The following is a 24384-nucleotide window of genomic DNA, read 5'->3' as shown; positions in this document are numbered from 1 at the left end:
TCCGTCTGGCGGGCTAGCTTGTTGGACCGTGCGGTATCATTGCCCGCAACATCAATGGACCATAGTTCTGGGAATGCGATCAATTCCGCATTCAGGTTAGAATAGAATGAGAGGGGCGATGGGAAAGACTATAAGTTGAGCACTGTGTCCGGCGTTGTTCTCCCCTTTGTTGCTGCTCTGGGCGTCCTCTGCACAGACACACCACATTCTTTCATCATAAACAACCCCCCCTTAGACACATAATTCGCAAGAATGAACGGCCACACCAATGGGTTCAGTCCCGAGCTGGAGGAGGTCGCCATTGTCGGCATGGCCTGCCGCACAGCTGGTGGCAACGATACCCCTGAGAAGCTCTGGCAGTTCCTCCTCGACAAGAAGGACGGCTCCGGCGAGGTCCCCTCACACCGATGGGAGCCCTGGTACCGACGAGACACACGCAACGCCAAAGAAATCGACAAGACGCTCAACAAGGGCTACTTCATCCATGACCTCGAGAACTTTGACGCCTCCTTCTTCGGCATCTCGCCCAAGGAGGCCGAACAGATGGACCCGCATCAACGCCTCGCCCTCGAACTATCATGGGAGGCCCTCGAACACGCGGGTATCAACCCCAAAGATCTCGCCAAATCGGACACGGCCGTATACATGGGCATTGACTCGGACGACTACTCCCGTCTCTTGATGGAGGATATACCAAACATTGAGCCATGGATGGGCATTGGTACAGCAGCGCATGGTGTTGCCAACCGTGTGTCATACCACTTGGATCTCATGGGTCCCAGTGCCGCCGTGGACGCTGCCTGTGCCTCTTCACTGGTCGCCGTTGACAGTGGCCGACTAGCGATCCAGCTGCGCGAGTCTGAAGTTGCTCTCGTGGGTGGCGTCAATGTCTTGCTTGCTCCAGCCCTGACACGAATGCTGGATAAGGCTGGAGCGCTGTCCCAGGAAGGCATCTGCCGCTCGTTTGATGATGCCGCCAACGGTTACGCTCGAGGCGAAGGAGGCGCTGTGCTTGTCCTCAAGAACCTCCGGAGTGCACAGAGAGACGGTGACCGCATCCTGGCCGTTCTCAAAGGGAGTGCTGTGGCGCAGGATGGCAAGACCAATGGCATCATGGCTCCCAACACAGATGCACAGGAGCTCGTTGGTCGCAGGGCTCTTCAGCGGGCTGGAGTCGACCCCTTGACCATCGGCTATGTCGAGGCCCATGCGACGGCGACACCACTAGGCGATCCAACTGAGATTTCTGCCATTGCAAAGCTGTATGGCCATGGAGTCAAACGGCCAAAAGAGGCACCATGCCAGGTTGGTTCCATCAAGCCCAACATCGGTCACCTCGAGGCAGCTGCTGGCGCCATCGGCATGATCAAGGCTGTGATGGCTGTGTACAAGGGCCAGCTGGCGCCTCAGACGTACCTCGACAAGCTGAACTCGCGCGTTGACTGGGCCGAGTGCGGACTGGAGGTTGTCCGCGACGCGAAGCCGTGGAAGCAGCGAAGTCTGCGAAGGGCTGCCGTCTGCTCGTACGGATATGGCGGTACCGTATCCCACGCGATCATTGAGGAGTGGGGGAATGTGCCCGTCGATTCTCAACTACTACCAGCTGAGGGAGAGTTGGTCCCTATGATCATCACGGCTCCACTGGAGAAGCGCCTGTCACAACAGGTCAAGGAGTTGGCGGACTGGCTTGCCACCCCAGATGGCCAGGCGTCAAGCCTTCACCTTGTGGCCAACACACTGGCCCAGCGAAGAGCGATGCACGATCATCGCCTTACCGTGCTCGTCCGCAACCATGACAATGCGACTGACCTTCTTGGACGGATTGTGAGCAACAGCCTCAAGAAGGAAGACCTTGTTCTTTCAGGGCGCGCCCTACCAGCCTCTACGGCGCAGGCAACATCCCCTGTCTGGGTGTTTTCTGGCCATGGTGCTCAGTGGCTAGACATGGGTCGCAAACTACACGGCACTGACTTTCAAGATGCCATTTCGGAAATCGAGCCTGTAATCCAAGAAGAGCTAGGGTTCTCTATCCGCGAAGCACTCGCCACGGGTGACTTTGAGAGCTCGGAACGCGCCCAGATTGCAACGTACGCGGTGCAGTACGGTCTGAGTCGCATGTTGATGGCCAAAGGTCTTCGTCCCAGCGCAGTCGTTGGCCATTCGATTGGCGAGATGGCCGCCTCCGTGGTCGCTGGGTGCATCACGCCCAAAGAAGGCGCTCTGATCATCTCACGACGTGCCAAACTGTTGGCATGGGTGCGAGAGAACGAGGGCGAGGGCGCCATGGCGCTCATCCAGGCCCCCTTTTCGCAAGTCAAGGCCGAACTCGGGAACCGCAAGGACATTGTCGCGGCCATCGACTCATCCCCGTCGAGTTGTGTCGTGAGCGGACAGGTCAAAGCGGTGGAGCAGCTGATGCAAAAGTTCCGCGACCAGGAGGTTGAGACTTTTCGTGTCAAGACCGACATTGCCTTTCACAGTCCCATGCTGGATCAGCTTCAAGACCCGCTTCGCAATGCGCTGGATAGCGCACTTGATCCTCAAGAGCCAACCATTCCGTTGTACTCGACGTCTCTTGACAATGCTCGTGGCCGTCAGCCACGTGGTGTTGACTACTGGGTCAACAACATGGTCAAGCCCGTGCAGCTACGTTCTGCTATCCAGGCTGCTGCGGACGATGGGCATCGCATGTTCCTGGAGGTTTCTTCGCACCCCATTGTCCTTCATTCTGTGCGCGAGACGCTTCTCGAAGTAGGTCTCAAGGAGAAAGACTTTGTCACGACCTGCACGATGAGACGCAACACCATGCCAGAGGAGACCATCACGATCGCCATATCCAACCTCTTTGTGCACGGTGCCCACGTCGACTTTGGGACATTCATTGGTGAAAAGGGTCACTGGTGCACTGGCGTTCCTAGATCCCCGTGGTTTCACAAGCCGTACTACAGGCAAGTTGAGACTGGTGCCATTGAACAAGCCTCCATGCACGACGCGGAAACACACCACCTGCTTGGCCGACGCACGGCTGTTGGGGGCACGGACATCTCCCTGTTCGGTACGAAACTTTCCATTGAGACCAAGCCGTTCCCAGGGACGCATCCTCTCGATGGCACGGAGATCATACCTGCCGGTGTCTACATCAACACCTTCCACCACGCAACAGGCGGGCGAGAGCTATCAGACATTCAGCTCCGTGTCCCTGTGTCGATGACCAACGACATTCGATCGATTCAGGTTGCTGTCCAAGGCGACAAGGTGTCCATAGCCTCAACGAACGAGGACACTGGCTCGAAACCATCCCGCGACGAGTTCTGGATTCATCATGCGGCTTGTCAATGGGGTCGTATCCAGGACAACACCCAAGCAGCCGCGTTGCCCATTGACATTCCCGCCATTCGCGAGCGCATTGTCACCAAGCTACCCAACTCCTTTGCCGTCGACTTCCTGAGCAAAATTGGCGTCGCTGGCATTGCCTTCCCCTGGCAGGTGGTCGAGCACTACGGGAACGAGACCGAGATGATTGTGCACGTGGACATGCTCCCTGGGCAGGATACCCTGCCTTGGGATTCGTTCTCGTGGGCACCTCTGCTTGATGCTGCCACGTCCGTTGGCTCGTCCATCTTTTTCAACAAGCCATCGCTCCGTATCATCTCCTCCATTGAAAAGGTTCTATTGCACTCGCGGGAGCCTCTGCCCAAGATGGCCTATCTCCACGTCGAAGAAGCGTCCAACGACAAGGCACTGGCCGCCAACGTCCACATACTGGATGAAATTGGTCATCTGATCGCACAAATCCAGTCCATGAAGTTCTCCGAGGTCGAGGGAGGCGCCGGCCTCAGTGGCAGCGTGGACAGTCTTGTTCACCAGATTGACTGGGTGCCTGCCCGGTTCTCCGAGACACCGAGGCCGCTTGGCCATGTCGTTCTCGTCTCGCGGAGCTTGCAGCAAGTCAAGGCCGTGCGATCCTCCATGCAGCCAATGGCCAAGTCAGTGGTGCACGCGACGTCCGTCAAGCAACTCGCCGCCACCCCTGAGATGCTCGATGTATTGTCGCAGAAAGGCAGCACGGTCGTATATCTGCCAGGATCCGTGGACAGTGTAGAGCAAGTCGCTGCCGCTGCTGATGAGTTTGTCTGGGAGACTGCCAGTCTGCTTCAGTGTCTGGCGACGCACTCGCTCTCCGAGGTCTGCAGGATGTTCATCTTGACCAACGGCGTCTTTGAGGGCTTGTCGCCCACTGGACTGGCTCAGGGTGCCCTGATCGGCCTCGGACGCATCATCGCTGCTGAGCATCCTGATACGTGGGGAGGGTTGATTGACCACGACATTCCCGATGCTTCCTCGTTGCTGGCCTTCATGTACGTCCGCGGACATGACATTATCCGAAACATTGATGGTCTACCCCGACGAGCCGTGATGAGGCCACTCTCCCGCAAGAAGCTACATGCTTCAGACACGGCGATGACTCTGCTCCCCAAGTCGGATGGTACATACGTGATCACCGGTGGTCTTGGGTCTCTCGGACTCGATACGGCGGACTTCTTGGTGAAGAAGGGCGCTCGTCGAATCCTGCTTGTTTCACGCCGTCCGTTCCCCGTACGTTCGAGCTGGGCCAAGCTCGTTGCCGACAATGACGAGTTCGCTAGCGCCATCCGTCGCATCCAGTCCATGGAGAGAGCTGGTGCCGCTGTGTGCACAGCCGCCATTGACATGTCCCTCCCCGATGCGTCCAAGGACCTGCTGCGTGCGCTGGACAATATGCAACTGCCTCGTGTCCTTGGCGTGGTGCACTGCGCTGGCGTCCTGGAAGACAGTCTCGTGCTCGAGACAAGTCGGGACTCATTCCGCCGTGTGATGGCACCCAAGGTGAACGGTGCCCTGGCTCTTCACGAGGCCTTCCCACCTGGCTCCGTCGACTTTTTCGTCTTGTACTCGAGCATTGGCCAACTTGTTGGTACGGTTGGCCAGGCTTCCTATGGTGCAAGCAATGCTTTCCTGGATGCCATGGCATACCACAGGCGAGCGCAGGGTGACAATGCAGTGGCCATGCAGTTCACAGCCTGGCGTGGCAGTGGCATGGGGGCTTCTACTGAGTTTTTGACGGTGGAGCTTGAAAGCAAGGGGATCACGGACATTTCCAGTGAAGAGGCGTTTCGAGCTTGGGAGCATCTGGGCAAGTTTGACATTGGCTCGGCCGTCGTCACGCGTTGTTTGGCGATTGATGAGGGCAGCCCTGTTGCGGTGCCTATTTTGGAGGACATTGTCGTGCGACGCCCCAGGGCGCAAGTCAATGGGCAAGGCCAAGAGGACAAGGATGGCCTTGGTGTGAGCGCGAGCATCAACGCACGACCGACTGATGCAGAGGGCCTGAGGCAGTGGCTCGAGGTCAGCATCCGGCAGTGTATTGCCGCGGTGCTGATGATGCCTGATATTACGGAGATTGACGGTGGGACGATGGTTAACGACTTGGGCATTGACAGTGTCATGACTGTTGCGCTGCGAAGGCAGTTTCAGGACTTTTTCCAGATCAAGGTGCCGCCCACGTTGACGTGGAAGCATCCGACGGTGGACAGCATGGTGCCGTGGTTTGCCGCCAAGTTGCAGGAGGAATAGGGGGGGTATAGAGAGTTTCATAAGTCTTGGAGTGTTAGGTTTAGCTGAGATTTTAACATTCCGTATTAATAGCACTATAACAGTATAGTTAACTGGTGCAAATCCTGGCTCTTCTCCAAAAGGAGGCCAAGTTTCTTCGTGTCGTGAAAAGCCCTAAATGGCTGATCCGCATTGTTCTCTTTGCTTCTATCTTTGACACCCCTAGTCAATTCTGATGAGTTCAATAACAAGTGACTAAAGCTTTCTTCTATCCGACATTGCATAGTCTGTGTATCAAAGGCGCAATACAATCCTCTTAGCCCATAAAGAAGAAACGAAGACGAAGACAGAGCTGTTCGCAGGATAGGCCTCGCTCAAGACATAAGCCTCGGAACTCAAGAACTCCGGCTTTGAATAGTTACTCCATGCTCGCGCTGACCTGGCGCCCCTTTCTCGCGTGAGGTTTCGATGTCTTCTGAGACACTTGTAGCCCCCGGCGTAGAGGTTGCACTCCTGGCACCGTTGAAAATGAATCCCGGGTGGCCAATGCACAGACAGAACACGGAGATCAATATCAACCTAGAAGTCCATTAGCAATCACATTGGTTTCCGACCGTACAGCAACTCACACTCCCTCGAGACCAATGAAGAGCGCTTCGTTGGTAATCAAGTCCGAGTCCGTATATCCCTGGCTCAACTCGTAGCAACGGAAGATACATCGACCCTCGATGAGAACAATGGCCGCGCCCAGAAATACAAAGAACAGCTTCTCTTTTCTTTCGAGAGCACGTGAGTGCTTGGAGCGGAAGAAGCGGATCATGTAATCGGCAAAGAGCGCGCAGAAGCAGAAAATCACCACAACCTGGAGGATTAGGCCAGCCATGGCAATGTCGATTCCCGTCTGGCTGGACCCTGAGCTGATTGTCGAAAGGGCGCCACCGGCCGCTTGGAGAACGAGACAGAGTATATCGGCGGGGATGAAGATCCAGTAGACCAACTTAGGTTGAAGGCGTGAGAATTCGCGGCCGAAATAATTAATCCTGCCAGTGTCAGTATGGGACGCTTTTGATGGTAGGACCTCACATACACCTGTGACAATGTGACATAGATGGCCGCTGTGTAGAACACGGGGGCGCCCGTCACGCAAACGACCTGCATCAAGAATGCGTCGAACCGGAAAGGATTGGCGTGCATCGTGATTCTACCCACGTAGCCGACCATACCGTACACCGAGCCGAGGACCATGCACACAGCGAACCATATGCATTTCCACCGGAAGCCAAGGTAGATGTGAGTGAGCGCTGCGATTCCTAGCAATACGAGGATCGAGATGTTGGCTGGCAGCGAGGGCCTGTACTTGTATACACTCCATTCGAGGGGACACAATTCGAGCGTGCGGTTCGAATCGGGTCCAAAGACGACGATGTACTGAAGCTCGGGGGGGTATTGACCCTCGCCATCTGCCATATTGTCGACTGGTATGCGCCTCAATTGGGGGGCAGGTCGATCTAAGTGATGAGTCCTTCTCTGGCAGAGTTGAGGCGCTGGCTGGATGAAGGGTGCGATATGGAGGATTCAAGATTTGAGATTGATGTTTAAATCCCTTATTTATCAACTATGATATACCGGATGATAAAATCTAAGCGTCATGTAGTCAGCAGATGAACAACCGACAGCGAAAGCGAACAAAGTCCTCTTGGGTAAAGGTGCTGGAAGAACCGGAGCTCGCATTCGCCTGCGCGACTCAGAGCGGACGGCTCGCTCTAGAAGGTGAGCGCTAGCAGGCCGCTCGCCCAATGACAGACGTCTATTTCTGAGTGTTTGAGCTTTTAGGGACTAGCGCCTCTTTTCCGCCCATGACTCCACTTATCGATACAATGCAGTTGGTTGGACTTTTCAGCCCTGCATATCCATCCAAGAAAAGCTCGCATATCGGCGAGCGATGTCCGGTCTTCTGCTGCGCCGCATATAATTGTTTTGCCAGCCAGCGAGAGACTGGACTTCTGCGATTTGCTATGGCAAGAAGCGTGAGGCTATTCATACTCATTATGACCCCTAATAATTGCGGGTGGACGCCTTGGTAAATGTTCGCGGCTGAGAAGTAATTGGGCTACACTATGTTTGATTGTCGTCCTGGGTTGTGTTGCGTTGAATATTTTTGCCCGACGAAAACAAATACGTCCTCCTTCTGGCTACTTTAAAACAAACGACCTGTCGAGCAATTAGAGCTACGTATGCTGATAGCTTGGACCTATGACAAACAAGGACAGTATCTCTCTGTTCTTGTGCTACTAGCTGTGGCTATAGGGTAGTCTCAACGGCATTGCACCAAGCTGACGACGTTAATGACATAAAAGCTATTGTCCACACGCGATTGAAATGCGTTAGTGGGATTTGTAGACTTGAAGGTATAATATAAAGCATGGCGGATTATCTGCTACACGAGCCGATCGAAGACTTTGCGCGTGGCTGCTACACGAGCCGATCGAAGACTTTGCGCGTGGCTGCCCACATATGTGTATACTGCTCGGGGTGTTGGGAACAGTCGAGCCAATGCGATGCACTTCACGTAAAACAATCAATGCCGGTGAAACGTTCTTACGGCAACGGAGCCGACATCTAAGTACACCACGCAGGTGAAGCGCAGCAGAGATTAAATGACGCAGATGCCTTCCGTGAGTATTGTGTGCGCCATTGGTAGCTCTAGCTCTGTCCGCATGTATGAGTCGCAGATTCGTCCTGGCCACAGAGACCTTTGGTCACGGGATGGAAAGTATACGTCGGTGCTCCCAACGCAAAAGATCTTGCGAAAGAATTGACACTGTGATCCGCTGGCAGGTAAAAGACAGCTTGTCCTTGTAATCAGGTCTTATTTTTGCCCGCGGTCGCAGGCACCCTTTCCACCTAGCGACAAGCCTGAGATCGTGCAAGCAACAGCGTGCCTGTGGAATCGTCCATGTTTTTCAAGGAAGCCTATATGTTACTAAATGAAGAGCGTGGGAGTTACTCGCTACTATTCCGCCACAACATTCATGCGCACGTGAAACCAACAGTATGGGGTCGGTCCCGCATGGTGCTGCTTCGAGTCCGAACGCAGCCTAAATACCGAGCTTGATAAGTGAAGACATTATTGGACCACGGACTCGTTGAATTCCAGATCGACCGGACCTGCAGTTTTTATTCTTATAGGGTCGTAGGATTCAGAATCGTCAAATGATCCGCTATGTCAGAGCACTCATACTCATGTCGTCTGTCCCGTAAATATCTCCAAAGGACAGCGCTATCATGTTAGAATTTCCTGGTCCTTGGGTTAGTGCCTGCCATGATTGTAGGTTAGGGCCGCGGTCCTGGCTACTATAGATGGCTGTCGTCACAGTACTGTCTAAGCTCTGATTGAAGACGCACACGCATCGATCAGCATGGAGGGGACGACAGTCCCATCTCAAGAAGTGATCCAACACTCCACCCGCTCTCACAAGATCTGCCCCTTCGTTGACGACAAAAAGGTGTTTCTTTGTCTGTTTTTTTTTCTGCGCTTCATATGACTTTGCTGGGCGAACTTTATCATCCTACACCCCCTAAACAATATCCGATCCAGCGGCCTACGACATCATGTTCATCAATCTGTCCAGCGCCATCGCTTTAATGGGCATGACTCCAAAGTACCTCGGTGCCTCTGCCGCCTTCGAAACTGTGGTGGTGACGGTTGAAGCTAAATCCCCTAATGAAGATGGGACATGAAACGATTTTGTCCTCGTGCAGCTATCCAAGCGACAGCTACGCGGTATCTTTCCTGTTAGGGTCGACGTTGTTGAGGCCCTGAATGAGACGTGCGGACCAACAAAGATAGAGTGACGCCAGACTACAGCCTTGAGCCCCGAGGAGACTGAGCGTCTCATGCAGCACGTCAAGGCGGCCGCGAAGAGTCAATTGCCTGGCGGCGTGCCTATCACGGAGGAAGTTATTGACGCACTGAAATGGGCATATGGACCAGGAGTAAAAAAGGGACAAAACGGAGATTCCTCTGGATAAATTCGAAGGGCATGGAGGGTATCGAGGGACGCGCTGACGCCCGCAAACCGGGCGCGCCCTATTCGAATAAGACGTGTGGGCGCCAGCGGGTTCAAAATGTTGACCGGTTAAAAGGAGTTCCCTTAAAGTGACGACTGCACCATTGCATGTTAAATGTCTTCTTGTCGTTAGGAGTTGCTGGTTCTCTGCTCCAGTCGTGAGCCAGCTATTGTGCCACGAAATATTGCTGTCTCTAATTGTGCCTCCGGTTCCGCACATAGAGTTGTGGTGTCTTACGGAAAATGATCAGATAACAGGATCCTGTATTCGAATTCAAGGCCAGTTGTCATACCACTAGATTTCTAACCCATGGTGGCAAGGTCCATGTCTGTGAGCAACCTCCGCAAGGCCACATGCGCATTTGTTGAATGACGGCCAGCGCACGTGCATCGAAGGATGCAATGGCCGTAAACATGAATCAAATCGACATGTCGCCACTTGTTCGCCACTCCAGCCTCTTTTTATCAAAAGCAATGCCATGGAGACCGACACATTCAAGGCGCGCTGAAAGCACGGTGGAATTCAGAGTCAGTCACGACAGAGAGAAGCCATGCCTCGCAAGTAGACTGCAACTTCACGTTCCGTACATAGAGTCGCGTTTGGCCAGGAACCGCACAATATCGTCCTCAGCCTGTTCCGAGTCTTCATCATGGCGGCCGACAGCATCCACGAGGCGTGGCCGGACTATAAAGATCCCTTGGTACATGTAGACTTGATCACCCTCGGAGGCACTGAGGATCGTCCCGTTTTGGGTATCAGCTTCAAGTCAAGCAGAGGCACAGCAGTGCAATGCTACCATGTCATAAGCACGGCTTGCAGGACCGATCATGCAGTCCTGGTGTTTTCGCTAGCTTGCCCAATCCGTACATCAACCAAGGGCTGGCTGGGGCTGTTGCGACCTTGTGATCGGAAGAAACCATCAGCCTGTTCATGAGAGACGGATATTTAAACGGGAAGTGCTTGCGATTCGTGAAGATTCATGCATTCGATACTACATAGGGATTTCATGTGGCCATATGTTGTTGTACATGTATACGATGCGTGGTGCAGAATCAACATGTAGCTTCGCGCCAATTGATATTCACATGCAGCTATGAAGTAAGTATTTGATGTGGGGTAATTTTGCCTAATTACACTTTGCCGTATTCAGCTTTCGCTTCGCTAGAAACGGAGTCCTGCGCGTTTCAGCCTCATCATGCTGTGGATGTTTCATAGACAGGCGGGTCGGACCCTCATCTCAATCGAGGGTGAGTTGTTTTGCGCACAATTTCATATCGGCGGTCCCTTGAATCTCCCAAGGTTTCACTAGGTCGTTAGAGGGCTTCAAAATCAAAGCTTATTAGATAGAGAAGGGCCCGTTAAATATGTCTCATAAGCTCAACTCTCCTCGTATAAGCAAGCGGGCCGTGAGATTGCGGATTGCGCCCACAGCGATTCAAATGAGGGAGCCAACAGGACAACTGCCGACAACACTCTCCCACGCATGACTGACGGCAAGATCTTGAATTTCTTTTGCATTCATGGTCCACCAGTGGCCGACCAGCCAACATGATAAGCCTTGACGATGCCTAGCTACCGGATCCGTACCGCAAAATCTCCGATGGACGCTCCCATCCGTGCTGGCGGATACCTTCGGAAGCGACAGTATTGCAGGAAACACTTTAATCAACTGCGGGGTCGACATGGCCATTTGAATCCTAGTTGGACTCGATGGGTGAGCGTCGGTACCACCCGGCGTCTGGTGATGTGGCCCAAAGGGGCAATCCACGTTTCAACCTCCGACGATTTCTTCTTTCGACCAGGAACTCACGGCTGCCAAGCCCGCCCAACCAGGGACCCTGCCAATTACCCCAGATGAATGTCCCAATGGCGAACATTCTCGACTCGCGAGGCCGGCTAAGATGGCACTTGCCGGGCCCTACGTAGTAGAGCCCCCCTTTCTAGCTGTCGGATATGCTGCGCCGGCACTCCAGTCCCAAGCTTGGCCCAGGGGCATCAACGTCCATTCTCAGGTTGCCAACGGCCCAAGACCCATTCTGGTTCGTGCGGTTGTTCTTATGCACTGGCAAAATTGGGTAAATTCAGATGCCATGTGCGCATTCATCCGTCCTTGACCTCAGTCAGAACTCCATTCTGCCTTGTGGCCAGCTCCACGACAAGCGTATATATTGTGCAGGATCTTCGTCGAGGACCGTCGATCTTCCCTACTCCCTTGTCTCTCTACCCACATCCCGATCGCTCATCTTCGCTTCACTCGGACTCTGCAATCATGCACTTTTCTACTTTGGTGCTGGCCTTTGCGCCGGCTGTCGCGCTCGCCCAGGGCAACCTCTGGGACCAGTGTACGTGACGCCCCAGTGCTCCAAAAGGATAGCTCGCTGATGAACATTGCTACACAGGCGGCGGAATCGGCTGGAGTGGCTCCAAGACTTGTGTCTCGGGCGCCACCTGTCAGTATGTCAAGTAAGCACTCCCCCTCCTCACCGCAGAAGATCGAGCATCGTACTCACATGGCCTCAGCGACTGGTACTCGCAGTGTGTCCCCGGATCTGGTGACGGCGGTGGCAGCGACCCCCCTGATCCCGAGCCAACGAATGGCGGCGGTGGCGGTGGTAGTGGTGGTTCCGGCCTGGACGCCAAGTTCAAGGCCAAGGGCAAGCAATACTTTGGCACCGAGATCGACCACTACCACCTCAACAACAATCCGTTGATGACGATTGTCAAGGAAGATTTTGGCCAGGTGACCAACGAGAACAGCATGAAGTGGGATGCCACTGAGCGTAAGATTCCCGGTCCTTGGTTGCCATCTAGCAGACGAAGCTGACACGCCCCCCCAGCCAACCGCAACCAGTTCACCTTCTCCAACGCGGACGCCGTCGTCAACTTTGCCCAGGCCAACGGCAAGCTCATCCGCGGCCACACCCTGCTCTGGCACTCGCAGCTGCCGCAGTGGGTGAAGAACATTGGCGACCGCACGACCCTGACGCAGGTCATCCAGAACCACGTCACGACCATGGTCACCCGCTACAAGGGCAAGGTCCTGCAGTGGGACGTGGTCAACGAGATCTTCGCCGAGGACGGCAGCCTCCGTGACAGCGTCTTCAGCCGCGTCCTCGGCGAGGACTTTGTCGGCATCGCCTTCCGCGCCGCCCGCGCCGCCGACCCCAACGCCAAGCTCTACATCAACGACTACAACCTCGACATTGCCAACTACGCCAAGGTCACCAACGGCATGGTCGCCCACGTCAACAAGTGGCTGTCCCAGGGCATCCCCATCGACGGCATCGGCACCCAGTCCCATCTGGCCGCCCCCGGTGGCTGGAACCCAGCCTCGGGCGTGCCCGCCGCCCTCAAGGCCCTGGCCGCCTCCAACGTCAAGGAGATTGCCATCACCGAGCTCGACATCTCCGGCGCCTCCGCCAACGACTACCTCACCGTCATGAACGGCTGCCTCCAGGTCTCCAAGTGTGTCGGCATCACTGTCTGGGGTGTTTCGGACAAGGACAGCTGGAGGTCGGGTGACAACCCCCTCCTCTTCGACGGCAACTACCAGCCCAAGGCGGCGTACAACGCCCTGGTCAACGCTTTGTAAGGGGTCGAAGTGCAGATCATAGCTATATAGGCATTCAATCTCGCAGTGGTACGCGGTACTGCTTCTTGCCACCAGTCTGTGCACCCGTGAAGTTGTCCCAGATACGTGATTAAGGAAGAGAAAATGTACGCTGTTCAGTACTAGTATGTATACTAAATTTCGTGCCCCTGAACCTATGGCTTGTACTGCGCCCTCAGGAAATCCAGAATCACCGGCGTAATGTAGATCTGATCATTCCCAGCCCCAGGGTAGCTGTGATCATGGCCCTCAATCTTGATGTGTCGAAGCAGACCTGGGATTCCAGCACACGTCCAGCTCTGATCCGTCACACCATTGCCAAGATCCTTCGTCGTGGACGTGGTACATTGATCCCTCTGAGCCCAGCGACCAAGCCACTCGGGAATGGCAGGGAGAGGGCCTCCTCTCCCGTTCCCACCGTTATATGGAATCGTCGGATCACTCGTACCATGGGTCTCGAGGACGGGCAAGGGTGAGCGGGCTGGTGTGCACCTCTCGTCCCCGTTGACGTCCGTGTACAGTGCCGCGGCCACAGGTGCGAAAGCAGCAAACTGGCCGCCGTGGCCAGGCGAGCAGGCCAAGGTGCCGACAAACCCGCCACCGTTGGAGTTGCCGGCGGCGTACACGCGGCTCTCGTCTACGCAGTAGTTGGCCTTGATCCGGTTGACGAGATCCGTCGTGAAGACCTTGTCACTCACGCCAGGCGTGGCATACGTCGGTCCCTGCCAGTTGCCCTGTCGGAGAGTTAGTATAGACCGTATTTGCTACGTGTAGCGTGAGAACTTACGTTGATGCCGGCGGGAAACACGGTGATCATGTCCGGGTTGATGCTTTCGTCGGCAAAGTTGGTCTCCGCCTCGAAGCTGGCTGGGTTGCCGCCCGAGCCATGGTACGCGATCAGCAAGGGACGCGGTGCGTTGATGTCGTAGTTGGACGGTAGGTGAATCCGGTACGTGCGCGTGCCGCCGCTGCTCTCGAAGCTGAACTCGCGCGACTGGCCGATGAAGCTATGAGACGTGCCGCAGCCGGGCGAGGCCTGGACTGCCTGCCTGCTCACGGGCGCTGCTACGGCGCCTTGCCAGCAGAGGGCAAGGGAGCAGGCCAGGACATAGGCTCGGGCAAGCATGGCTGTTATATGGTCGTATGGTTGGGATGTTGGGGTCGCAGTGCGAGGCTGTCGAGAAGAAGAGACTCGCGTCAGAGTATGGGCCCTGGGCTACTCTTCACTTCCACGATGAGCTGCGGCACGACGCCTGTATAAATATTAGCGCATTGATGCATGGCGCGACGGAGCGCACTTGGTGATCACAATTGAAACGAAATGGACCGTCACGGCGGAGCGAAGGATCGCCCAGCGCTACAAACGGCCTGGTCGACCATTCGCCTTCCAGATCTGGCAATCCGAGCCCTGGGCGGAGGGAGCAAAGAACAGCATCATGGCCTCGGCATCCAGGACCTGGCCCCTGGAGTGCATAATCGGTGCCGCAAAGGGCCGATCCCCCCATGGCCAGATGCGAATGCCGTGAGCAGCATCACTCTTATGATGTTGGACAGGAGGCAACGTAGCAATGCCATGACTCGCCCCATCAGAGCAGCCAAAGTCTCCGTGGCTCGTGGTGAGGTCGGTTTTCTTCGTTCAAGGCTCGTGATATTGATAAGGCAAGCTTAGGCAGAATTTGACTCTATAAGAAGGGTCGGGGACTCAGGGTCCTCGCGACTGAGACAAGCCAGGATGCTGGCTCGCCCCTAGATGACGACAGGATCGCGGGGACAAGACGCGATGCACCTCCACATGAGCCCGGCTGCCCGATGCCCATGCACGAATAGTAATACCCCGAGACCGAATCTCGATACCCCACACAAGCGCTGCAGAGAAAGGCGATCTTGACTTTATCTCGTTGTCATGACCCCCAAGGGACAGGACAGCCCCTCGGGATGCCCCGTGCGGATGGTAAGGCTGACGGGCTATATGTAATTTCTATGGTACTGCGCACATCTGTTGGCTGACCACACAATCAGCAGTGACGCACGAGATCGGCCCGTTTCTAGTGTGGTCGTGAACAATGATCTCGGCAATCCTCTTCCATGGTTTTGGGAGTGTGGGGGACCGCCTTGGCGTGACTCATCAGCCTTTGGTCCCACCAGAAGGCATTTCTAACTTCTTGACAGCTGGACGTTCTCGGGATAAAAAGCGGCTTGGATTCTTCGATCTGGAGATTGGCAATTGCAAAAAGCATGTATAGAGGGCTCGTGTGCTCATGTGTGAACACGACAAGTATCGTCCAGGGTAAGCTAGTGCCCTCATCTCTTTGTTGCATGCACGAATTGTACAAACACGTGCAAGCGTCCATTGCAGAGAGTCAGAGAGTCAGAAAGTCGTATATTGTTCGATAACTATGCAGGATGCCCTTGGCGAGATGATTGCCACGAGCGATACTATCACAAGAACTAGTCGTCCATGGTAGATTGCACATCTGCTGCCCATGAACATGAACCCAGCCCCATCTCATCTCCAGTGCTTCTTCAACTAACCATCTTCTACGTCTGCAAAAACTCGAGCAGATCCCTATTCACCTCGTCCACGTTGATGTTGTGAATAGCATGCGAACCACCTTTATACACCTTGAGCGTCGCATTGGGCAGCAGCTGAGCCGTTTTCTTTCCCGAATTCTCAAACGGAACGATCTGGTCGTCGTCCCCATGCAAGACAAGCACAGGCAGACGCATCTTGCGCAGGTCAACCGTGAAATCCGTCTCCGAGAAATCCTTGATGCTGTCGTACGTGGATTTGTAGCTCGACATCATCCCCTGCCTCCACCAATTCTGGACGTGGCCCTCGCTCTTGGTGGCGCTGGCGCGGTTGAAGCCGAAGAATGGTCCCGTGGGCACATCAAGAAAGAACTGAGAGCGGTCTTTGCGCATTGATTCGCGGAAGCCGTCGAACACGGAGAGTGGGATGCCATCCGGGTTGTCCGCCGTCTTCAGCATGAGGGGAGGGACAGCCCCGACGAGCACGGCCTTGGTCACTCGGCTCGTGCCGTGTCTACCAATGAACCTGGTGACCTCGCCACCTCCATGGGAGTGGCCCACCATGGTCACGTTCTTGAGGTCGAGGTGCTCGAACAGCTGGAGGAGATCATCGGTGAAGGTGTCCATGTTGTTGCCCGCCCAGGGCTGACTGGAGCGACCATGGCCACGACGGTCATGCGCAATGACACGGTAGCCACGCTCCGCGAGGAATGCCATCTGGCTCTCCCAGCTGTCGCTGCTGAGTGGCCAGCCGTGCGAAAACGTGACTACTTCACCTTTGGGGTTGCCCCAGTCCTTGTAATAGAGAGCTGTTCCATCCTTGAGCGTGAGAAATGGCATCGTTGAGAAGGAAGAGGATGGAATTGGTGTTTTGAAGGGTTTTGATATGGTGACAATTCAAACGGACTTGAGGCTTCTTTATACTTTTTTCAAATAAGCGGCTGGAGAGTATTCTGCGTTCCGTCACTTGCATGCAACATACCAGGCAGTAGCTCTCGTGAGAGCTTGCAGGCTTATCCTGTACAGAATTGCGGAAAACGCCCGGACAGTGATTGCCTTTGCGTTACTCGTATGGAACGACCGGAAGAATGGAAATAAGCTTATCAACAAGACAACATTGGCCGGCTGCTTACTGAGAAGCGGGGTGAGCTCGATAACGAAGGCAAGATGTCCCGAAATATCCGGGTCTAGTGTTGTCTATTTTAAGTCAGCCAGACAGATAACATGCAGTGAATATAGGCGCCCTGGATGATAAATCAAGGCCAGGGTCGAAGGGGTTGGCAATGTTGCGATTTTGGCTTTGCTGCTAAGATTGCTGCCTTTGGCTGGTCACGAATGAAATAGTCTCTCTTGATATAGCCTGCGCAGGGAGTAGCTTAGTTGTATATTCCGTTGAGTACATCTCTTGCCACACAAGTCGCTTCCTCGCTTCATACCGCCTCACTCTGTGTCGCAACAGCCTGCTCGCGTCAGCTCGTTCCCTCAATGTTCCTCTCACTTAGGAAAAGGACTCACCTTCTCCTCCGCATTCGCCCGCTCAACAGCACCACGATCTCCGTTTTGAATCGCCGTGAGCGTCGCGGCCGTTCCGTACGTCGTGTGGTCTTTGAACTGCCACGCTTTCAAGTTGGCCCGGAAGAGCTCGTCCACCTCCTCTAGTGACCGGTTCTGGAAGCAAAGGTTAGCCCAGGACTCTCTTGTCCCCTCGCCGTTGAGCGAGCACCTATAACGCACCTTGAGTTCAGGGAAGAAGAACCAGCCCCACACCACAGTGAAGGCGCACACCGAGCCGAAGATCCAGCCAATGTTGACGCCCAGAATCGGCAGCACGTAGGGCGTGACAAACGTGACGAGGAACGCCGCGGCGACATCAACGGAGAGACCAAATGCCTGCGAGATGTGAGTGACACGATCAAAATAGGGCCTGTGATGACCAAAAGGCGGGTCAGATTGCTTACCATAATCTTCTTTCGCATTCGCACACCACCAATCTCCGCTCCCGTCAGGAAAGCCGTGTTCGTGGCCGCGATCCGAGTAAAAGCGGGAAAGATCATAAAGCAGGATATCATCGTGTGCGTGATCTGCTGGCTGGGGTTGGACGTGGAGCCGCCAATGCCCGAGGCGAGGAATAGGAGGAACGTGCAGACGACGCTCCCGTAGATGAGGAGAGGTCGACGGCCTGTGATATCGAAGAGGATGACGCCGACCAAGCAGCCCAAGATGCCCATGGACTGCCCAATCATGTTGTACGTGAAGGACATGGCGCCGAGTCCCTGCTGGACGTAAAAGGTCGCTGCGTACGACTGCACGAACTGGTTGCCATTGCTCTGCTGGATGGCGAAAAGCGTGCCGGCTATCCACGTGCGGCGCAGGTAGTTGCCTCGGAAGAGATCGAGCCAGCCCCCCTCTTCGGTGGCCAGGGATTCTTGGACCAGCTCATTCATCGCGTTCAGCTCCGCGGCCGTGGACCCGTCCTCTACCTCGTATTTGTGGCGGATCTTGTCGAGAGATCGTTTCGCATCGTCGAACCTACCCTTGGCCAACAACCAACGTGGCGACTCTGGCGTGAAGGGGATGAAGACGAGAAGGAGGATGGCGGGGATAAACTGCATGCCCGTCGGGATCATCCAGCCCTTACTGCTGGGCTCAGTCGCAAAGGCGCGGGACATGCCGGCACCCCAGAGGTTGCCCAGCGCTGTGACGAACATGATCGATCCGGAGAGCAGACCGCGCGTCGCGGCCGGCGATGTCTCTGCATTGTACGAGGGGACTGCGTTCTCCACGAGGCCGACTGCAAAGTACGCCACGTCTCGTCCGATGGTGAACTGCATCCAGTGATGGGCAGTTATTTCCACTGCGATGTCCAAGTCAGCTCTCCGGAAACGAAAGCAAGAAAAAAGTAGCAGGCTACCTACAGATTACACCCACGATCTGGACACCGGCCGCGACGAGCATTGTGTTCTTGAAGCCCAGGCGCTCAATGAGGATGTCGGAGGAAAAGCAGCCGAGGATTTTGCCGATCCAGGGCAGCGAGTTCATCAGGGAGCGTCGCAGCTGCGGCATTGCATACACCCCATCTTGACCTGGCACTCCAAAGTCGTTGAGGAAAGAAGGGAGCGCTTGCAATCCGCCAAAGGAGCCAGTGTCGCTTGAGGGAAGTGTCAGCAAGCCATGGCCCGCATCAGTCGAGGAGGCATATACTCACATGCCGAAAATGATGGCTCCGAGGAGGAAGACGCAGCAGTTGAATGCCAGGTATGGCGTGATCTGGGACCAGGCCTTGGGCAGCATCTTGGACAGCGGCGACATTATGGCCCACTCGCGTCTCGAACTGAGGTAGGATGGATGGAACAATCCTCGGGGAAGGGGGGAACCTTGTGCATGATATATAGTCTGGGATTGCTCAGAGGCTCATGGCCATGCCTGAGTGCACCACGTGGAAGTATTCGAGATAGACCACCGAGGGCATCTGTGAGGACAAGATTCTGTCTGACCATCGCCTCGTGGGGAATGATTATGGGGTATGGGGAGCATGGCGGGGCCGACCCGGAGGTGGACGCCAGCGACCCGATTCTTTGTTCGCCGAGCCGAGACGACCGAACCGAAATTTTGGAGGGCGTCGTCGGTCGGGCCAAACCTGAATCAGCCCATGGGTTCCCGCCCCCAGCTATTGTACGAATGGTGTAGACCCTCGCCCGACGGCAAGATGTCCAATAGGGCAGGCCCATCTGCGGTCAGATCCAAGCCATTGAATCCACCCTGGAACAGAGACATCTGGTCCCAAATATCGGAGACAGACCCAGCCCATGGGGAGTTGCCCTGGGCATCGGTTGCGTATGGGCCGTGGGTCATGGACTCATTGAACCCAGCTGTCTGGGTTGCCATGTGGCTGGCAGGCGCTTGACCCTCGGGGCCCGAGCCGGACGAGCACTGGGCGTTGTCGAGGTGGTTTCGGTCTGCGGTCTGCCCATCTGCTTCGCTCGGGGGGTCGGCCATCTCGATATTGTAACTGTCATCCTGGAAGCTGGTTCGGTAGAGTGCGCTGTGCTTGGTGGCGTATGGCCGCAGGGCTGTGCAGCTCGTAGACGCAAGCCCAGGCGATGTACTTTGACCTAAAGAAAAGGCCTCGACAGCTGAGGTTAACTCAGCAACCTGACAGAACAGTCAGTACGATTTTTCCTCCAGCGCCAAAGGGAGCACATACCATCTCAGTGATCGCTGGGCACATTGGGGACAGGCCTTTGGCGAGTCGAAGGCACGTTGACACTTTTTGCAATGTCTTTTCCCTCGAAATGGTCACTTGCGAGATGGTGTTGCTGGCGCTCTGCATCAGAATCTCCGCGCTGCTCAAGGCGCAATGTGCCATCTCCATGTCCAGGATACATGTGTCGCCACCCAGATCAAATAGTGATGAGAATATGTCGGCTATGCTCTGGGCATGAGCCAGGCACTTGGTTCGGCAGGCTTCAATGCCCATTTCACCAATGAGCTCTCGAATCCTGGTGGTACCGTGATCTCGTGGGTTGAGCGCCAGTTCTTGGAAGAGGATGCTGTAGCAATGGTGCCACCAGACATGTGTCATGACGTATCGCGAAAGCCGAGGCGAGTAGGCGCGTAGCTCGAGATTCTTCTGCGAGTAGCGTTCGTTTGAAGGGAGGTGTGCCATGAAAGCATTGAGTTCTTTCTCTAGCCTCTGCAACTCAGACCACTGCGCGTCTGTGGCCATCTTTGGACTTGATGCTTTTTTGAGATATCTGCTATAGTCAGCTTAAAAAGTCAAAGACTAGAAAGTCAACAATTCCTCCGTAGCCTGGGACGTCTGCTTACCGGATGATTCCATCATACAGATGCATGACACGAAGATAGTAGGCAATGATGCCGAGGCTGGTTGGAGATCGATCCTGGGTCTCGATTCGCTCAGAAGCATTTTCGACATCGAGCTCAAAGTTGTCTTCCATGCTCGGCAGTCGGAGATGTATCGTGGTGATTGGGCATGTGGTAAACTCTTCCTGTCCATCGGCAAGAATCACATCGAGCATGTATATGCCCCACATGAGCCTTCGTCGGGATTCCTGGACGAAGAAGGATAGATTTGACTTTTCATAATTGAGTCGCAGGGCAAATGCAATCCTCGTCAGCTGCGCCATGCTCAGGAAGACCATGTTGGAGGCACCCGTCCAGTGCCTGAACTTGAGAAGAAGCAGCAACGCCTGTGTGTCGACAAATGTTGGCTGGCCGAGGCTGCGAAGCACGAGACCTTCAGCCATGTCGGCGCACTGGAAGCCGACTTCTTTCTCCTCACTCGACGCGCCAGGAAGTCTGGAGCTCAGCGCGACAATGGCCGCCAGCAAGGGTGGTTCCAGCTTCCGTTTGGAAAAACGCCGCATCAGCGAGGGTTTGTGGAGGAATGCGAGACCCGGGAGGCAATGGAGGGATTCAAAGAATCGGCGCAACGCCACGGCGGCCTTCTCATGAGGAATGAAATTCTGTCTTCAAGGGTGAATCAGCTTTATGCTCAGTGGTGTGAGGATCGGGGAACCCGTGAAAACAAGACGTACTGAGATCCTGGTGAAACTAGCAATGAAGCTGGGTGCACGCGGTCCATGTTGGCAGCAGTTGTTCGAGGGGACTCGGTCTGATGCAGTCCGGGGGAACCATTGTCAGATTGTGACGTTTGGTTGTGCCCGCCACTATCTCCTTGGCCGCTCAGTGAGACGCGCCTCATGCCATGCTCTGGAAAGACACACGAGATCTCCCTGAGTCTGCATCGCCTGCAACCACTTACCTCTCCCGAGCAACGCACCTTGGCACGACTACAGCTTTCGCAGGCATGGGAGACGCGTGGTCGCTTGTTTTGAAGAAGGGGTGCAGGTGTCTGCGCGGGATTCGTGGGTGCTCGAAAGGAGCAGTCGTACCCCAGTCTCGTGCAGTGGGCACAGCCATCGAGGCAGCCGTCGCAGCGGACCTATCGCTTAGCATCTCTGCTGACGGCGCGAAAATGATCAGACTCACCTTGCGTGTCCTGCATTGTGCGCATGTTTGTCTGCGGCTGGCAGCTGAGGGCGAGGGTTCCATGTGGCATGGGGATGTTGTTGCGGCCAAATTGGGTGGCTCTGGCTGCTGTGGGGATGGGAAACGCGCTGGATAGGTAATTGCCACAGGTGATTGCGTGTGGAGGATCGCAGCTGCCGTCGGTGGTTTTGGGGGTTGGCTTTCTGTCTACCCTGCGGCAGAGCGAGCTAGTAGGCTGGCCGCTGTACTCCGTACCCACCTGTAGTCTACCGTGACATGCGAAACACTGCTGCATTCACGGAACAAGTAGCTTGATGATGAATTATCTATGCGAAAAAAATGAAAAGTGTTCTCTATTTGATATAGGCATCGTGCAGAAATTGTAACCTTGCCATCAAATACCGTTGCATTCTTCAGGTAGCACTGGATGCACATGACTCCACCAGCCGGAGATCAGAGTCCAGACCTTGGTTACAAGCACGACCATTTGCTCACCCTGCACTCAACTAGCATTCATCGACAATGACATATACCTGTTCGTGCGAGGTATCAGCAAGCGAGCGGAATCACACGCGGTCTCTATGTAATTCGGTACGCCAATGAATCTCTTGTTCTGGGAGCAGATGGATACATAACAGTTAAGTCTGATGCATCCGCCTACCGCGGTCCAGCATCTTTCTGCAATGGATTGTCCACCCGCCTCATTTGCATCTGACTATACGCTGCTCCGTCCACAACAAAATCCCAAGTCCCCGGGACCCTCAGATCCTCCTGCGCGTACCTCTGCAACGCCTGCACACTCTGTCCATCCCTCATCAACCACGGATCCCCAGTCTGGAACTGCCACGCCTCGACGCGGGCCCTCATCCGCTCCAGAACACCCCTGAACTCTTCCTTGTCCGCGAGATTCTGCACCTCGAGAGGATCAGCCTCCATGTCGTACAGCTCCTCGACGGGACGCTTGATGTACTGCCTGAGAGATCGGGCGCCCACCATCACGTCCCCACCTGTCTGGGCCGTCGACTGTTTCCGGATGCCCTCAAGGGACAGACTAGCGTACAGATCCGAGGCGAATGGAAAGTCGAGCTGCCAAGCAATGTTGCGGTGGTACTTGAACCGCTTGGTGCGGAGGAAGCGTGTTGGCCAGTAGTTGTGGACCTCGTGGAATGTGTGCGAGCCAAAGACCTCTTGCTGCCACTCCCTCGCATCCAAGTGTTCCCCTCGTCCGAGTATGGACAGAAACGAGCGCCCTAGACGCTTGGGATGTGGTGGTGGCCGTGTTTCCATCGTATGGATCTGCCCTGGTGCCGCCTCCACCGGCGTGGACAAGTCTGACGGAGCACCAGCCCAGTCGAGAAACGTGGGGAGAATGTCAATGTAACTGATCAAGTTGGGGTTGCGCATCCCTGCGACCGGCGCGCCTGGCTGACGGACAATGAAGGGCAACTGTACGCCTGCGTCATAGAGAGTCGTCTTGGAGTTGATGAATGGGGGACCGTTATCGCTGCAGAGGACCACGAGGGTCGAGTCGGTCAGACCCTGACGATCTAACGCGTCGAGCACCAGACCGATGCCATAGTCAAGCCGTTCAATGGCCTTGTAGTACTCCACGTACTCTTGACGGGTCTCCTCCACGTCTGTCAGCCAGTCTGGGATCTCGACTTGATCAAGCTGTATGTTTGGCGCCGTGAATGTGCCTTTGCAGTCCTCCTGATTGCCAAAACCGCCTCTTGTCGTAATGTCCCGATGAGGGTCGACATACCCCACGGTGAGGAAGAAGGGGTTCCCAGACGCCTGAGTCTCCTTGAAGAATGCTTCCGCCCGTTGTGCCGTCCAGGCGACGTTTCTTGTCTCGCTCTCCTCGCGCACTGCCCATGGGAAGACGCTGGGCGGTCCCACGTGGACTTTGCCGATGATTCCAGTTTGGTAGCCAAGGGAGTTGAACAGCAGGGCTCCCGACTGGATATGGTCGAATGACTGGTAGTGATTGACACCGCCCATGAGACCATACTGTCCATTCTCGTGAGGGTGGAGACCGGTATACATGACGGTGCGGCTGGCACTGCAGGAAGCGGTACTGGTGAAGGCATTATCAAAGACTGTTCCCGTGGCGGCGAGCTTGTCAATGTTTGGCGTGTTCAGTCCCTTGGCACCATAGCAAGGCAAGCATTTGCCCAGGTCATCCGCAATCAAGAACAGGATGTTTCGTCTGGGCGATTCCATGGCAGAGCCCATGGTTTATGATGTTGTGAGGTGATGCTGACGGAGACTAATCTAGCAAGAGAGGCGACTAGAGGTTGTGATGCAAGAGTCTGGGAGGGGAAGTCATGCATCAACAATCCAGAAACGAGCAACCCAAAAGTCTTGGAGGCAAGACATGTGATAATAATCAAATCGAAGGCGAGGTAGTAATTGCTACTGGACGGAGCTTGATGGGTTCCAGCACCGGGGGGGGGGGGGGGGGGGGGGGCCCCCCCCCGAAACGCAAGGGAGAACGGCCCGCCAACCCAAACCGAAACAAAAAAAAGAAAAACGAAAGAAAAAAGAGGGAGGGAAGAAGCGACGACCAA

At 55.2% G+C, this 24384-nt stretch overlaps 8 protein-coding genes across 8 annotated transcripts; 2 read left to right on the top strand and 6 right to left on the bottom strand.

Moving 5' to 3' along the window:
• Window positions 1–309: 309 nt before the first annotated feature.
• On the top strand, window positions 310–5645 carry F5Z01DRAFT_693272 (6-methylsalicylic acid synthase; the record flags this gene model as incomplete). The annotated part of the gene is made up of 2 exons (XM_046266210.1): window positions 310–2187; window positions 2410–5645. 2 exons carry the CDS (start codon window positions 310–312, stop codon window positions 5611–5613), a joined length of 5082 nt encoding a protein of 1693 aa, XP_046114895.1. The 3' UTR covers window positions 5614–5645.
• A 572-nt stretch (window positions 5646–6217) lies between these two features.
• Window positions 6218–7059, bottom strand: F5Z01DRAFT_628409 (RTA1 like protein-domain-containing protein; the record flags this gene model as incomplete). Its single annotated transcript, XM_046261599.1, has 2 exons — window positions 6218–6632; window positions 6680–7059. The coding sequence occupies 2 exons, from the start codon at window positions 7057–7059 to the stop codon at window positions 6218–6220; spliced, it is 795 nt and encodes a 264-aa protein (XP_046114894.1).
• Window positions 7060–11932: 4873 nt separating this feature from the next.
• F5Z01DRAFT_753112 (family F xylanase) lies at window positions 11933–13255 on the top strand (the record flags this gene model as incomplete). Its single annotated transcript, XM_046267087.1, has 4 exons — window positions 11933–12005; window positions 12063–12126; window positions 12184–12443; window positions 12501–13255. 4 exons carry the CDS (start codon window positions 11933–11935, stop codon window positions 13253–13255), a joined length of 1152 nt encoding a protein of 383 aa, XP_046114893.1.
• A 152-nt stretch (window positions 13256–13407) lies between these two features.
• Window positions 13408–14496, bottom strand: F5Z01DRAFT_328345 (carbohydrate esterase family 1 protein). Its single transcript, XM_046259080.1, has 2 exons — window positions 14061–14496; window positions 13408–14007 (listed from the first exon to the last, which is right to left on the bottom strand). The coding sequence occupies exons 1-2, from the start codon at window positions 14397–14399 to the stop codon at window positions 13429–13431; spliced, it is 918 nt and encodes a 305-aa protein (XP_046114892.1). The 5' UTR covers window positions 14400–14496; the 3' UTR covers window positions 13408–13428.
• A 1011-nt stretch (window positions 14497–15507) lies between these two features.
• On the bottom strand, window positions 15508–17068 carry F5Z01DRAFT_664336 (putative hydrolases or acyltransferase). The gene has a single exon (XM_046264093.1). The coding sequence runs from the start codon at window positions 16640–16642 to the stop codon at window positions 15812–15814; it is 831 nt and encodes a 276-aa protein (XP_046114891.1). The 5' UTR covers window positions 16643–17068; the 3' UTR covers window positions 15508–15811.
• Window positions 17069–17296: 228 nt separating this feature from the next.
• On the bottom strand, window positions 17297–19093 carry F5Z01DRAFT_628363 (general substrate transporter; the record flags this gene model as incomplete). The annotated part of the gene is made up of 5 exons (XM_046261595.1): window positions 17297–17470; window positions 17537–17692; window positions 17761–18656; window positions 18718–18950; window positions 19008–19093. The coding sequence occupies 5 exons, from the start codon at window positions 19091–19093 to the stop codon at window positions 17297–17299; spliced, it is 1545 nt and encodes a 514-aa protein (XP_046114890.1).
• An 88-nt stretch (window positions 19094–19181) lies between these two features.
• On the bottom strand, window positions 19182–21933 carry F5Z01DRAFT_664332 (fungal-specific transcription factor domain-containing protein). Its single transcript, XM_046264092.1, has 5 exons — window positions 21815–21933; window positions 21361–21767; window positions 20630–21292; window positions 20007–20556; window positions 19182–19954 (listed from the first exon to the last, which is right to left on the bottom strand). The coding sequence occupies exons 1-5, from the start codon at window positions 21875–21877 to the stop codon at window positions 19445–19447; spliced, it is 2193 nt and encodes a 730-aa protein (XP_046114889.1). The 5' UTR covers window positions 21878–21933; the 3' UTR covers window positions 19182–19444.
• Window positions 21934–22326: 393 nt separating this feature from the next.
• On the bottom strand, window positions 22327–24255 carry F5Z01DRAFT_664331 (alkaline-phosphatase-like protein). Its single transcript, XM_046264091.1, has one exon. The coding sequence runs from the start codon at window positions 24047–24049 to the stop codon at window positions 22472–22474; it is 1578 nt and encodes a 525-aa protein (XP_046114888.1). The 5' UTR covers window positions 24050–24255; the 3' UTR covers window positions 22327–22471.
• Between the last annotated feature and the right edge of the window lie 129 nt (window positions 24256–24384).

This window comes from Emericellopsis atlantica (genome assembly GCF_019669845.1).
Source record: "Emericellopsis atlantica unplaced genomic scaffold F5Z01scaffold_30, whole genome shotgun sequence".
NCBI lineage: Eukaryota > Fungi > Ascomycota > Sordariomycetes > Hypocreales > Bionectriaceae > Emericellopsis > Emericellopsis atlantica.
This window is presented reverse-complemented; position numbering and strand designations above follow the sequence as displayed.